The sequence below is a fragment of the Poecilia reticulata genome, linkage group LG9 (assembly GCF_000633615.1).
Source record: "Poecilia reticulata strain Guanapo linkage group LG9, Guppy_female_1.0+MT, whole genome shotgun sequence".
Taxonomy (NCBI): Eukaryota; Metazoa; Chordata; class Actinopteri; order Cyprinodontiformes; family Poeciliidae; genus Poecilia; species Poecilia reticulata.
In genome coordinates, this window is record NC_024339.1 from 22375771 (window position 1) to 22389421 (window position 13651).

General features: G+C 39.7%; 1 protein-coding gene across 2 annotated transcripts in view; it reads right to left on the minus strand.

The window, feature by feature from the left end:
- Window positions 1-8665, minus strand: part of coro1ca (coronin, actin binding protein, 1Ca) — a 33764-nt gene extending 25099 nt beyond the window's left edge. Inside the window, exon 1 of one of the 2 annotated variants that reach the window (XM_008418669.2) lies at window positions 6966-8665. In XM_008418669.2, the coding sequence (XP_008416891.2) occupies window positions 6966-8586 (1621 nt within the window). In that variant the 5' untranslated portion in view covers window positions 8587-8665. Of the gene's footprint in view, window positions 1-3787; window positions 3925-6965 lie in introns of those variants that run through there. The other variant, XM_008418670.2, reaches the window with a different exon arrangement.
- Between the last annotated feature and the right edge of the window lie 4986 nt (window positions 8666-13651).

Here is a 13651-nt window from a genome sequence, read left to right on the forward strand (position 1 = left end):
TGTCACAATCCCCCAAGTCTGAGTTGCATCCGGCTGACAACAGCAGCAAAAATCTGGAAGTGTTTTACGTTCATCTTTTTTGAGTCCTTTCTTAAAAATGCTTACAGACCTATTTTACCCACACTTGGCTTCCCCTGTCATAACACACACTTCCGTGATGCCACCTCAGAGCGCTCCACACTGTGTCTGTTCTTTGCCTTTTGTTACCAAGACCACAGATAACTGGCAGCTAAATCCTCTTCCTGTAAGTGAGGCCACAGGCCGCTCTGGAAGCCAGATTCCAGTCAGATTCCACTGAATCGCAGATAAGGAACTTTTTTTTTTTTTCCAGCTCTGCTCAACGCCACATGACTGTGATAGAGTACCATACTGACAAGTCAGGCAACAACCAGTCCGAAATATTTCCAATACTTTATCCATCACCTCTTTTTCCAATATGCACTCCACCGGGGAAAGCCTTGTTGCTGGGCTATAAACGGGTTATACAGCAGACGAGTTGCCAGTTCTTCAGAAACTTGATCTAATATTTACAAATACAACATTTTCAGCTCTTAACTTCCTCTTTCTTGAACAGGAATAACAGACTCCTTTGGTTCAGACATAGAAAAATGAACTAGATAAAGTCTGGAAGTTTAGTGTGAAACCGACTATGGTTTAAGCTCAACTGCCTCCTTTCTCACTTCAACTTTCTGCATTGAGAGACTTAAAACTAAATCTTAAACTTCTTATCCTACTTAAGTCCCGGTTTACAAAGATCACTTATAGTAATGCAAAACCAATCAAAAACAGGGAAAGGTCCTGTTTTTTTGCCAGCAACAGTGTGCGCACATGTATCAAGTTGCAACTGTATGAAAAGCCACGTAAGTAGAACATCTGCCTGCTTACAGCTTAGATCCTAAGAAAAAAAAAGTCCTGAGGACAAAGCAGTCGCCTCCTCTTCCTGATCAGCCACTTCCCCCTTCCCCTAATGAATTATGCACAAAACAGCACTCCGTTTCAACACATGTCACTGGTTTTGGTGGGAGACGACAATGCAAGAAATGATTTTGCACCTGCCTGAACTGTTAGGCTTGAAAGAAGACAAGAATCAGAGATGATTCAGCCATTCACAATGCAGCATAGTCTCTATGCTTCACTAAAGAGACATTGTGTCAAACATGTAAATACCTACGGTTCATTTAGTGACAAAAATATCGTCTACATTTACATCAGGAAAGACCCATTGTAATTATAAATCTCATTTACCAGGATGTCCTGGACAATACGACTGCATTAAAACAACACACACGCTGTAAAAATTGTCAGTCAAGGGTCATTAAAAAAAATAAAGAAACTATAACCAGTCCAATAACATGTTCAACAGTGGAATAAAAAAAAAATAGATTAACAGATTAGCTTAAATGCAGCCATGTTCTCCTGAGTAGTTCTGAAACCGGCTGCATAATATTTAGAAAAATATTGCTGAAAAATGCAACGATGACACCGATTGCTATTAACCCACATTCACACAATTACTGATGTCCCCACCATTTTGTCAACTTTAGGATCTTTGTCACTGAAATCCATTTCAGACGTGACAGTAATGGACCATCCAAGTGGATATTATTAGCAATTAGAGTTTTAAAACATTGCAGCCCAAATAATACAACATTCCAAATATTTCATCCAAGCAGTTGATTTATTGGACACACTGATGCATCTTGTAGCTGTATCTTTTAGTAGTGCAAATATTTTGATACAAAGTTTCATCTTCTGCAAGCTGGGTAAAAAAAAAAAAACTTAGCAGATTAAGATCCACCTAATCTACAAGTTTTTAACAGGAAACAGCAGCTGAGCCTGTTCAGTTGTGCTTAAAAACCCCAAAAGAAATCTCTATTGATTTAAAAAAAAAAAAAAAGCACATCATGCAACATTAACATTGCATTTTGAATAATATTTCCTCCATTTAATGTTCTTCTTGAAAACATAGTCGAGATAAAATCAGACAAGACTGGACACCACCTGAGGTATGTCATACATGTCAGAGGAATGTAATCTATGACGAGACAAGTCAGTTCTTTCCAAAGAACATGTTCTAGCAGACAGAGGTTTTGTGGTTTTAATAAAGTGCCTTGTTATGCAATTATTTTTTTTTAATCTTTTTTTTTTTTTTTTTTACACACTGTAAATATGACCACATCGGCAACATGTCAATTCTTAAATGCGTTCAAAAATTAACCCCAGCCCTCACACCATGCTGCAGTTCACAGGACCAAGCCCTCCATTACATCTTCTGCTTGGTTTGCCTCCGCTTCCTGACCCACTTCCTCAGTCCACAAAGCCATAGGAAGACAGGTTGTGCACTTCTAAAGGCTTCGTGCCGCACCATAACCAGCGGAGGCTGCCGTGTCTGAGACAGCTAACATATCCAAACACAGCTGTACTACTGTTGACCCCTGGGTGCCCTCTCGGTCAGCCTTCACCTCCGTTGAGACTCACAGCAACGTTCGAGAAGGGTTAGATTAATACCGGAGAGAGTAGTAACCCATTTCGGCTAAGAGGGCAAATGTATATTTTTCTGGCAGACTAACCAATTGTTACAGACTAAACTATCCTACATTTGTGGACAAGAAACGTGCAAAAAAATGAAGAGTATGACATACTTCACTAAAGAATTTACGACTGCTAGGCCATTCATTCATTCGTTCATTCATTCATCCAACACCTTACAGGTGAATTAATTTCCCACCATAAATTTTTGGAGAATCAGAATACTTTGACTCCAGGGACTAATTATGTTGCGTCAGCCACTTATTCTAATTGTACATCTGAAACAAAATAAATATAAAATAATTAAACTGGTCAAGAATGAGTATAAAAACGTGAACAATTTAATGACATATCATCTTAGCTTGATTTGATCACATTAAGATACTTAAAATTAAATGCATCACTTCTGATTGGGCTCGTTTCAGAAAACTACCGCTGACTTGAACTCCCCCAAAAATAATCAGGAATTCACCGAGACGCAAACTCAAGATATTTCCCTTGTCTGTCCTCAGTGAGCGAGATTAAGACAGACCGACCCCAAAGGATTTCACACCAACAATTCTCCACCTGTGATAGCTAAAAGAAGCAGAACCGGTGGAGGATGTAGTGTTTGTATCCAGCTGGGAAAGCAGCCGTGAAGTCGGTCACCCTCACCTTTTTTCCCTCTTTTCTCTCATAAACCATGATGTTAATGGGTCAAGTCCGAATTACGCATCTCGACGGAGACATTTTACTGAGGATATCCGATTTCATTCTAACGGTCTGCGGAAAATACAAGAGTTAACCACTGCATATTTCTGTATGGAGAAGCTATTGTTCAGTTAGGAGAGAAAGCCAGGGGCCAGGGCGCGGTTGTACTGACTGCACCTCGGTCTGTGTGTGGATATATCGTTCCGGAGATAAGTTTTGCTGCCGCACTACGGTTAGCCTACCCCACCCCGCTCAATAACGAACTACAGCACATTTCAGCTTCAGGAGTTGGCAAAAGGAGCACAAACATTGCACCTAGACATGTAATCCATTTGCCTTTTGATTGGGAACTTCTCAAAGATGTCGGTTGATAGCTGTTTTAAAGGCCGCCGCTAGCTAAGAAACAATTCCCATTAAACCGACTATCCTGATTCATTTTAGCTAGCGCATGCACTTTCCTGTCTGGACTGCTGTGGTTAGATGGAGGAAAAGAAGAGCACTAGTACCAATGCAAGATAAAAATGCACATACAAAAACACTAAAACAAAGCAAACAATATATTACCCACCTTCCTAGAGGGGAAATAAAGGTATTCCTGAACGGGAATTGATAGAACACAGCCAAACGCGAATCCCACTTTATTCCTCCCTCTACCGGAGCCGCTGCTGACACAACAAGGCGTTCTGTGCTCTTTCGCCTCTGTGTCATAAGCCCCGCCCCATCACTCCTTATAAGGAGTCATGTTGTTCCCAATTTTCTTTGACAGACAGCTTCATCAGCCAATCAGTGACATTATGTATTGAAGGGATCGGAGTTCACGCTCTCTCTTTTTTTCCTGTCGTGATGGAAATTGCGGCTCTTTTCCGGGAGCCGGAACATTTTGCTCAGTTTTACAAGAGCCGACCTTTTTGGCTCCCCAACGTCTCATCTCTCATTATCGCTTCTAGATCCTTCGATACTTAATTACTATGAATGTATCTCGTACATAGATACTAATAATATTAACCGACAGACTCTGTAAGATATAAACTGATCGACACTGTTTAGTGTAAAATTTACAAAACTCAATTTAGGTATAGTTTGCCACATGATAGAACAGCCTGTCATGGTCAGTTTTTCTTTGTTCTGCTATTTTGTTGTGAATTGTTCACAATAAAAACAACCAAAGGCAAACTTTCCAAGCACGCGTTTGATGACGTCACATACAGTCAAAGTTGGGGCTACTTTAGTTTTTTCTTCTTTATTTACATGATTTTAAACAAATCATACTTTAAAAAGTGTCTACTCGAATTCTGCCCAGTAAGAGAAACATTTCTGAGTGGTATATGAGAATTCGTAGCTATAAAACTCGCAAATTAAGGGGATGCAGGCAGAAGATGACATTTAAAAAAAAAAATTATCAGTTATGGAGACCAACCAATTGGGCTGAAAGAAAAAAAAAACTATCTGTTCAATGAAATTTGCAGTTCTTTCTTAAATTAACTGACAAATGCATATTATTGACAAACAATATTCCCATGCAATTATGTGCCATGGGATCCACATTGTGGTTTCCTTGTAATTTTGAATTATTATATTTTCTGCATGTTTAAATATAAAACCTTTAAATATAATAATCATATATGATGTCATGCAGATGACTTTATTGCTCTATTGTAAAAAGTAATGGAGTTCCAACAGAGATAAATAAATTTATATTTTGGTCATGGATTGTTTCCAGTAAGAAAAAAGCAAAGCAACAGCACATATGTTATTATTTATTCAACAAATCACCTGGTATGATAAGAAGAGTTTAAATCTCTTGAAAAAACTCTTTTCTATTGAGGGCAAAATTGCCCCACAAGATGGCGCTATTCTGCTAATTCAGAGTGAAGCAGATCCAACATCTGTTTTCATTAACTTCCTTCATTTTAGCTGGGAAGGTGATGTATGAGATTGTGGTCAGCCTGGGAACCAAGCCATTTACATTTCATAAACAGAGAAAGCAGACCTTTTGTCCAGCTATTAATGTATTTGTTGTCCTGGACGTCCTAAAGTAGGTACTTTCCTTGGCATCAATGTGATCAGTGTGATCATATGAAGAGAGAGGAGTAAATGAAAAGCCTAAATCCAATGGATAGGGAAATTCAGGGAAATTCCTAACTTAAAGAGTTTAAAACTGAGAGTTTGAGATCATTATGTTCAGAAAAGCACTGTGAAAAGTATTTGACCCCTTGGAGTTTTCCTACCGTTTCAGTTAATACAATTGAAATATTAGACAAAAATAATAATCTGGGCAAATACCAAAATCAGTTTTTAAATAATGGTTACATTTATTACATTAAAAAAAATAAAAATCAAATCAGCCCAGCTTGATGAAAATAAGCCAGAGTTTGATTTTAGAAGACACATCCAGGACTGATTATACTGAATGTAGAATAAAGAAATACCTTAAGTCAGGGTTGCCCAAGTCCAGTTCAAGCCAGTGTCTTTGACTGACTAGAGTTGGACACCCCTTACCTAAAATACCAGGCTGAAAACAAGAATAAAGCTGCAATGTGTCAAAACACGACTCCTCATGCTCAGATATGAAGATATTCCAAAGCAGATGAGAAAAAAAAAATTTATTAGCCTGGAAATGACCATGAAGCCATTTCTAAAGCTTGGAACTTCAGTGAACCACAAAAAGAAACACCATCCACACATGCAGAAAACATGGAATGGGGTGTACCTTCTCAGGAGTGACCAGCTTGCATTAATTATTCATCCAGGAGGCTACAAAACATTCAGAACAACTCTGTAGACTTCACATGTCTCAGTTATAGTTAGTGTCTCAGTTATAGTTAGTGTCCATGATTCAACAAAGTCAGAGCTACAAGGCCAACAACACTGCTCACTGATTGTCTCACAATTGCCAAGAAACATATTTTTGATTCTGAAGTTTTATGGAAGATGTGCGACCTGTTACATCTGAGAGTTTACATAATATGACAGAAAACGAGCATAACATTGACAGTAAAAATAGATTTTTGTAGTCTGGAGTTGCTTTGCTGCTTCAGGACCTGGACAATAACCAGTCATTCATGAAAAAAAAAATTCTGCTTCAGAAAATCCTGAAGAAGAATGCCAGACTTTCAATTGGGGCCATAAGCTCAAGCCCACTTGGGTTATGCCACAAGAACATGGTCCAAAACACACTCGCAAGTCCACTTCAGACAGGCCCCAAAATAAACAAATAAAGATTTTGGAGTGGCCTAGTCAAAGTTTGGTCCAAAATATAATTCCACAACACTGTTTAATTACCTTAAACAGGCTGTTGTTGCCTAAAAACCTTTGAAAATGGCTCAAATAAAACCATTGAGGAAAGAAAAGTGGAGCTATCTCTTCAAAGTGTTTTTTTTTTTTTTTGTGCTTTTTTGCCTAAATCCATCTTTTGGCAATAAAAATTGTGTTTTTTTTTTTTTTTTGCTAAAAGGCTTTTTTATCAGAACTGTTGGCATTTCTTTCTGCCATGAGTTGAGCAACCAAAGGTTTAGGGAGCAACGGATATTTAAAAATAGTTTAAATAATTAATTTCAATTATACTTTAAAAACTATAATCTGCATCTACCCTGGCTAACTTTGTGTGATATTAAAATGTGATGAACTTAAGCATCTAAATGCAACAGAACAAAAATTCAAAACAAGACACACCTGTTAAGGTTGAAAATATACCTTTTCCCTTCACTGCATGGTGATGGTGGTCACCATAATGTGGATTCTCTTACCTCTCCTCACTGATGGCTTCCTCTCAATTGCCTTGTCTGGGGTTTTTTGAGGCGAATCAAAAGCTGCTTTCATCTGCGCCACCTTCACGGATTGGGCCAGCTCCTCAGCAGACTTAACTTCTGCTGGTTTGGGTCGGTCATGGTGCTGCAATTTCTCGTGAAGCTGAATCGTCTCTTTTATGAGGTCAGAAACAGGCCTGGGTCTTGGTGGGCTCTGGGACTTGCCTCTCATTGAGACCCCATCTCTCTCAGTTCCCTCGGCTAGAACATTTCCTGAGTTGCGATCTGGTTGTGTGCTGGCTGGGATCTGGCAGATTTCTTGTGTGATAACCAACCCATCCACCACCATAGGTGCACCAGCATCAGCAGGTGGTGCAGCCACATCTTCAGGACCCTCTTTTGCCACCTGCCTGTCTCCTAACAGAGCATCTGCCCCATCAGAGGCAGATGTTTTGGTTTTGGTTTCACTCTTAACTGCTGAAGGTTCTCCATTGGCATCAGCCTTCTCCTCATTAAGTTTCTTAGAGGAGTTAATTTCCCCACCGCACTCTGTTGACTGGGCCGAGGAAGGTTTGGATTCCTCAACAACCACACCACTCTGCTCACATGATGTTGTCTCGTGTAAAACAGCTGATTGCGGGCTGTTTGAAGACATGCTCTCAGGGGGGCCCGTGTTTGACCTTATCTCAGCATCTGCTTTCACTGAATTGTCTGTTGAATCGAAGTTCTCAGCTCCTGGGTAATGTGATTCAGTTGGTGAGCTATCACACGTAGCATCACTGCTGGCTGCAGGCAGAAAACAAACTGAATCTGAGGTTGTATTTTGAGCCGCCACAGTCTGTTTCACATCCATCTTCACATTGTGGGAATCTTTTAATGCAGGATTTGGTTCAGGTTGTTTGCTCAGAGTCATTTTTGTGTCACCTGCAGGCTGATTGTTCCAGCTGCTGAATGCTGCTGCTGCTGCTGTGCTATTAAGGATCATCTCCTCATTAACAGGATCTTCTGTTGTGTCGATATGAACCTCTTTAATTTTATCCAGAGATGGAGTTGCCTCTGTTTTGTTTCTCTTCAGGAGCTTCTCCAGAATAGAGCTCGGCTCAGTATCCAAGGCTGCAGTTGGTGCTGACTCTGACGTTATTGCATCATTAGTTTCAGCTGTGTCAAGGAGTGACGGCTGCATCTCTGTCTCCTGCTCACACACATTAGTCACCTTTGGCCTGGCTAAGGAGCAGTCACCCAAAACATATTTTAGTGTTACTTCTTTTTCATTGATGTCTGTTTTCTCCTTTGAGGCTCCCCTTTGAATGGTATCACTCATGTACAATAAAGACTCTTTCTGGAGAGTGTTTTCCAAAGGATGTGGGGGCTGAGCTGGAGGCGGTTCCTTCCTCTCAGTTAAACCGCCGACTGTTCCTTTGCAGAGCTTAATTTCCTCATTTCCAGCTTCAGCTCTAATAATTTCATTCAGGTCCACAGCAAGTAGTGACTCACTTCCTGTATGAGCTCCATATGTGCACTTCTTCAGCATCATAGAGTCTTGCTCACAGTGTCCAAAAGAGCTTGCATCCTCCGATTTGTCATCTTTTTGTGTGGAAGTTTCCTCCGCCTGTTGCTCCATCCTGGCCTTTGCAGATGCTCGAAGGTGGTCTGCAGTTTTCCTCTTTCTTTTGTTAATTTTAGATAATCTGTGTGTTGTTTTAAGCCTGTCTGTTCCTGAGGTACTGTCTGGGTTCTCCTCGGTCTCATGTGGAGACAGAGGAGCAGTCCAGCCTCCTGCTCCTCCTTGTTCACCTCCGCCCTCCTTTTCTGCAGCCCCTCCCTGTCTCACCTCCCTTGCAGTGTACTGACTCTCAGACTCGTGCCTCTCAATGGAAGTTATTGTTGGTTCATAGCCGGGCCTCTCATTCGGATGATAACAGTCTGGCTCATCTGACTTTTTCCCATCCTCGTCGTCGCATGAACTTTCTTCCTCTGTGATCTCACCAGAATGAGTATTCAAGCCTCCAAATTCTTGAGATATCTTAGTTTCTTCCAGGTCCTCATCAATATCCTGTTCTCCTCCTTCAATTTTATCCTGGTTCTGTCCCATATTGATCTGCAAAGAAGGACAATAAGGTTACCCTTAGACTACAGAGGCAGTGAATTGTACTCTCATATGCTAAATGTCTGGAAGCGCTTTAAATTTAAGCCCTGAAATACTACTTCAGAGTAGATTACTTGCCTACTCTGCTTTACTCAAGCTGTTCTTATTTGAAAAACGTGTCCTCAAAATGCTAGGTTCAGAATTCAGCTGGTTTTTAATCCAGAACTGAGTCTAAAATTAAATCCAATTTTTGGGGTTAGAGAAGTTTTCTGACCCAGATGGCAGATGTAAGTTTTGTTTTCCTTGTGACTTAGACTTTGTATTAATTCTGTGATTTGGTTTGTCATTTTGGTCAAGGAATTTAACTCTTAGTTTTTGATTATCTCTGCAGATCTTTCTTCTGCTTTATTCTGGTAATCTGTCCTCCCTTGTGCATTGGGCTCCATTACCTACATTTTCCCTTCTTCCTTTTTTACATTCGTTCCTTTTTGTGTCACTTTTGATCATAACTCTGCCTAGATCCTGCTTGTTTTTGGGTGCTAAAGAACAACACAAGACACTGCTACCTTGCAACAAAACGATCTTGTTTTAAAATGTACTAAACTACCATAACTCATGTAACAGAATGATTGGTGAAAAGGTCAATCTCCTCCACCTCCTATGTGCTGCTATTGCCATCTGAAGAAATTCAAAAACAACCAATCTAAGCCAGGAGGAGTGTCTTAGTGCTGTCAATCACCCTCATTGACACACTGCTAAATGTGCTGATGGCAAAAAAATAACTCGCCATTCCAGAAAAAAATAGAAGGCTGTGTGTTTGAGAAGTGCGTACATGAGCAAGATAGACAGCATTATGGCCCTCCTTCTAACTCTGATTGGTTGTTTCTAGTTGGCACTGTTAGCCCTGGGATAAGGCAGCGATGGGTAATTTGTTTCACAAGTTATCTGTCTCATACCATGTTGTCATGACATAGAAACAGTTTCAAGAAATGTGTAAAATATATATAAATATAGACTATATATATTTTTTATAAAAGTTACATACTGCAGGTTTAGGTCTTAAGTGGATAGTACAGTTCATGCTTTAAACAAGTCATTGTCACACAAGAGACGTTTTCAAGGAGATGGTTTGTCAACTCTTAATTGTTACTGTTTCATCTGACTCCGGTTCCTTACAATTTTTCAGTGACAACATTTAAACCAATTAATATCCTCCTTGAATTTGTAACAGTCTTTCAGAAACATTTTTATTAAACCTTAAATCGTGTTTCTCACATTCAGTGGTCATTTTTGATTTGGGTGATATGGCTCAAACAGCAAAACTTGATTTTCTAAACCAGTTTTCTGTTGTGTATTATTGGTATGTCTGGTCAACAGAGAGTAGACGCCCCCTGTGTTGTCTGCATAAAATATTGCTGTACTCTGCATTGTACAGCAACATAGTCTGACTCCCAGTTTCTTATTCTTCAAATATGTAATTGTAAGTTCCTTATTCAGTGTTTTTTTTTTTCCAAGGAAAATAAACTGCATTTTATATGATCGGATTTAACAAGGGGGTGGTGCACAAGGGGACTCAACCAGGATGCCATTCATGCAAGGACTACCACTATTCTCATGTCTTACTGTCATAAATCTTGACTGATTTACCAACATGTCATTTAGGGAACAGTCACAGTTTTTTTAATCAACGCATATTGACTAAAGTCATTACATTAGCACTAAGCATTCCACTCAGACATCTGGGTATTTTTTTTTAAATTCCTGCTCATGATGAAGAAGCTTGACCAGAATAGGGAGCTGGAAGGAGGACGCAAACTTTTCCATGACATTGTCTCATTGCTAAATGAGTTTGCAATCACAAAACTGCAGCAGTAAGCAGGGAAAATTGCACAGCACAATAAACAATGATCATTCTGGAGCATGAGTGTGTTTCCTGCCTGTGTGCTCATGCCCTGCTTGTGTGAAAACATATGACTGACTGCTGTCTTCTCATCTGACAGCCCCATTTGACAACCAGATGCATGGTACAACACCCAAAAGACAGAATAAAGCAGAATAGCAGTAAAACATAGAAGACATCACGGTATTGTTTTCCTTCAGTTTGGGTTGAAGTTGCTGTGAGTGGGCAGAAGAATGAACTTTTATTGGTTGTTTTTCAGCTACTCTACGACTTGTTGGGAACTCCTTCCCTTAAGCAAATTCTTCCTCTCTAACAACTGGTTCATTATTTCGTCTCAAGCTCCTTGAAGAGATCATTTGATCACCATGTGCTCTGCTGCTGCTGCTGCAACAGGAATTCAACACCAGGGAACCAACGACCTCTCACAAACCAAAGTTTTAGCATCTGCAAACCACATCGCTTTATTGGCTCAATCAATCAGCCGTGATAAGAGAACATCCACAAAAATATGATTCAGGTTATGATAAAGACAACACAGCGCTGCTCATACGTAGCAGCTGACACTTACCGGTTAGGATTCCTGGGCAAAGTCGATGGCGCTCTCCCTCAGGACTGACACAGTGTTCTTTGTTGGTTGTTTAGAGATGATCAGTCCTCCCTCGAATGGCACAAGCAATGGGAGCCTTATGTTACATCCATGTGATGTCACTGCACATTTGACTAACACAATCAGGAAATCTTGGACATGTAGTATAACTCGCAGCTATCTGAAGAAACCTAGGAGAAAGTTGTTTAACTTAAAATCCCATCTTCATGAGGGCTAAGACACAGAAAGAGATGTTCAGGGAAGTGGACTGGGGATTGTATGCCTTAAGGTTGTCTTTCACTTTTAAAAACACTCTTCTAAATGTGTGTAGTAATAGACAGCTATCTATGAAAAAGGAAATAAAGCATTGTGTAAAACATTTAAGTGATCACTGTCTCAGGTAGAGAAAAAAAAAACATTCCCACAGTACTACACTGCCTCCACTGTGTTTTATAATAAGGATGGTGATTAACTTACACACAGGTAGACTCTCATTACTGTTCTCTACATGTGTTTATTTATTAGCATTAATATAGAAGTATTAGAGTAAAAGGGTTGGAAATGCCACATATCTTAACTTTTTATTGATAATAAATGCTGAAAACCTGTAAAGCATCATCTTCCTTCTACTTCAAGTTGTGTTGGTCTTTCTCATAAAATCCTGATAAGAGCACATTGAATGTAAGGTTGTAATTTGACAAAAAGTTTAAAAGGTATGAATACTTTTGGAAAGCATTGTTTGTTTTCAAAGTTCAAGTCAAGGAGTAAATTGAAAATGAAAAAAATAAGTTCCATGGTTCACAGGTGAACACAACCCAGAGGAAATAATGATTGTGGTGTGTGAAATAATATTGTGATTTTGCATATCAACCTCATCGCTGTTGGAAATTAGCTTTATTTTCACATTTTTGCTTCAGATGAGTCATGCATTTCATTTTTAAATTTCATTTTGTCTTTTGTTGAAAATATCTTCCACCTTCAGTGTTTATAGAGAAGTTCTTGAAACGTATTCCTAATTTCGAGGGTAACATTAGGCGTTGCCATAATTGACGGCGTCTTGGGCAGTCAGATGTGGTACTATGTAAAATGTTATCACCTTTAGGGTCTCTGTAATCATTAGCAGGCAGCCTGGGCGGAACATCATCTGAAAAACAGCTCAGGGGGTTCCTATTGTTTCTTGCTGTCTCTATAGTAATGACCAAAACAGGATGCAGAGTCGGATAATAAAACAAAAGTGCAAGCACAACGGCCAAGAATTCACCGGCAGAAGGAGAAGAGGGGCTGGACCACACCCATTGACTCCAAGCTGAAGGCTACTGTTTGTTCCTAGACAGAGTGATTAGTGTTTTCACCAGCCAATGTTTCTGCGCTTGTAAAGTTGGAGAGGTCACCTCATTTAGAGTAAAGCTAACTAAAGCAACCGGGTTATTTTAAGATTATTGATTAAAAGCAGGCTAAATATACTCCTGCAGTTAATAACTTAGATGGTTACAGCATGTTTTTCAACGTACACACAGCATTTCCAGACATCCATTTAAAATGCAGTCTTGGGAAGGATTTATGCCGGTGTTCACAGCACTCCATAACAAACGGCACTAAACAACATCTCTGCCTCTTCGGTCCCCTGTTGCATCCAGAACTGCAGCCATTTAGACCCAGGACACATTTAACTTCAGTAATTCACTGATGTCATGCAAAGAGTAATGGAAAGCCAAATGTTATGTAACCTGGCTGTTAGAAAATGGTCCCCCTGCCAAAACACACAGATGAGGGCACCATGATGTAATTCAGGGTCCTCACGCTACAGTATGGGGCCCATACTTTTTTCCTTTTTAACCCTTTTTTACATCATGACCACAGATTTCGCAGTACTTTGTTGGGATGTTACTTATTAAGCCCAACACAACCACAGTGCGCAATGGTAAAATGAGAGATGAGTTTCTTTTTTACAAATAAAAATCTGAAAAGTGTGGTGTGCATTTGTGTTTAGCCCTCTGTACTCTGACACTGAAAAATGAAGCAAACAATTGGTTTGCTTTGTTTACTAATTAATGAATAATTAGTAAATGGAGCCCATCTGCGTGTGATTTGATAGGGTCTCAGAGATTTATTAG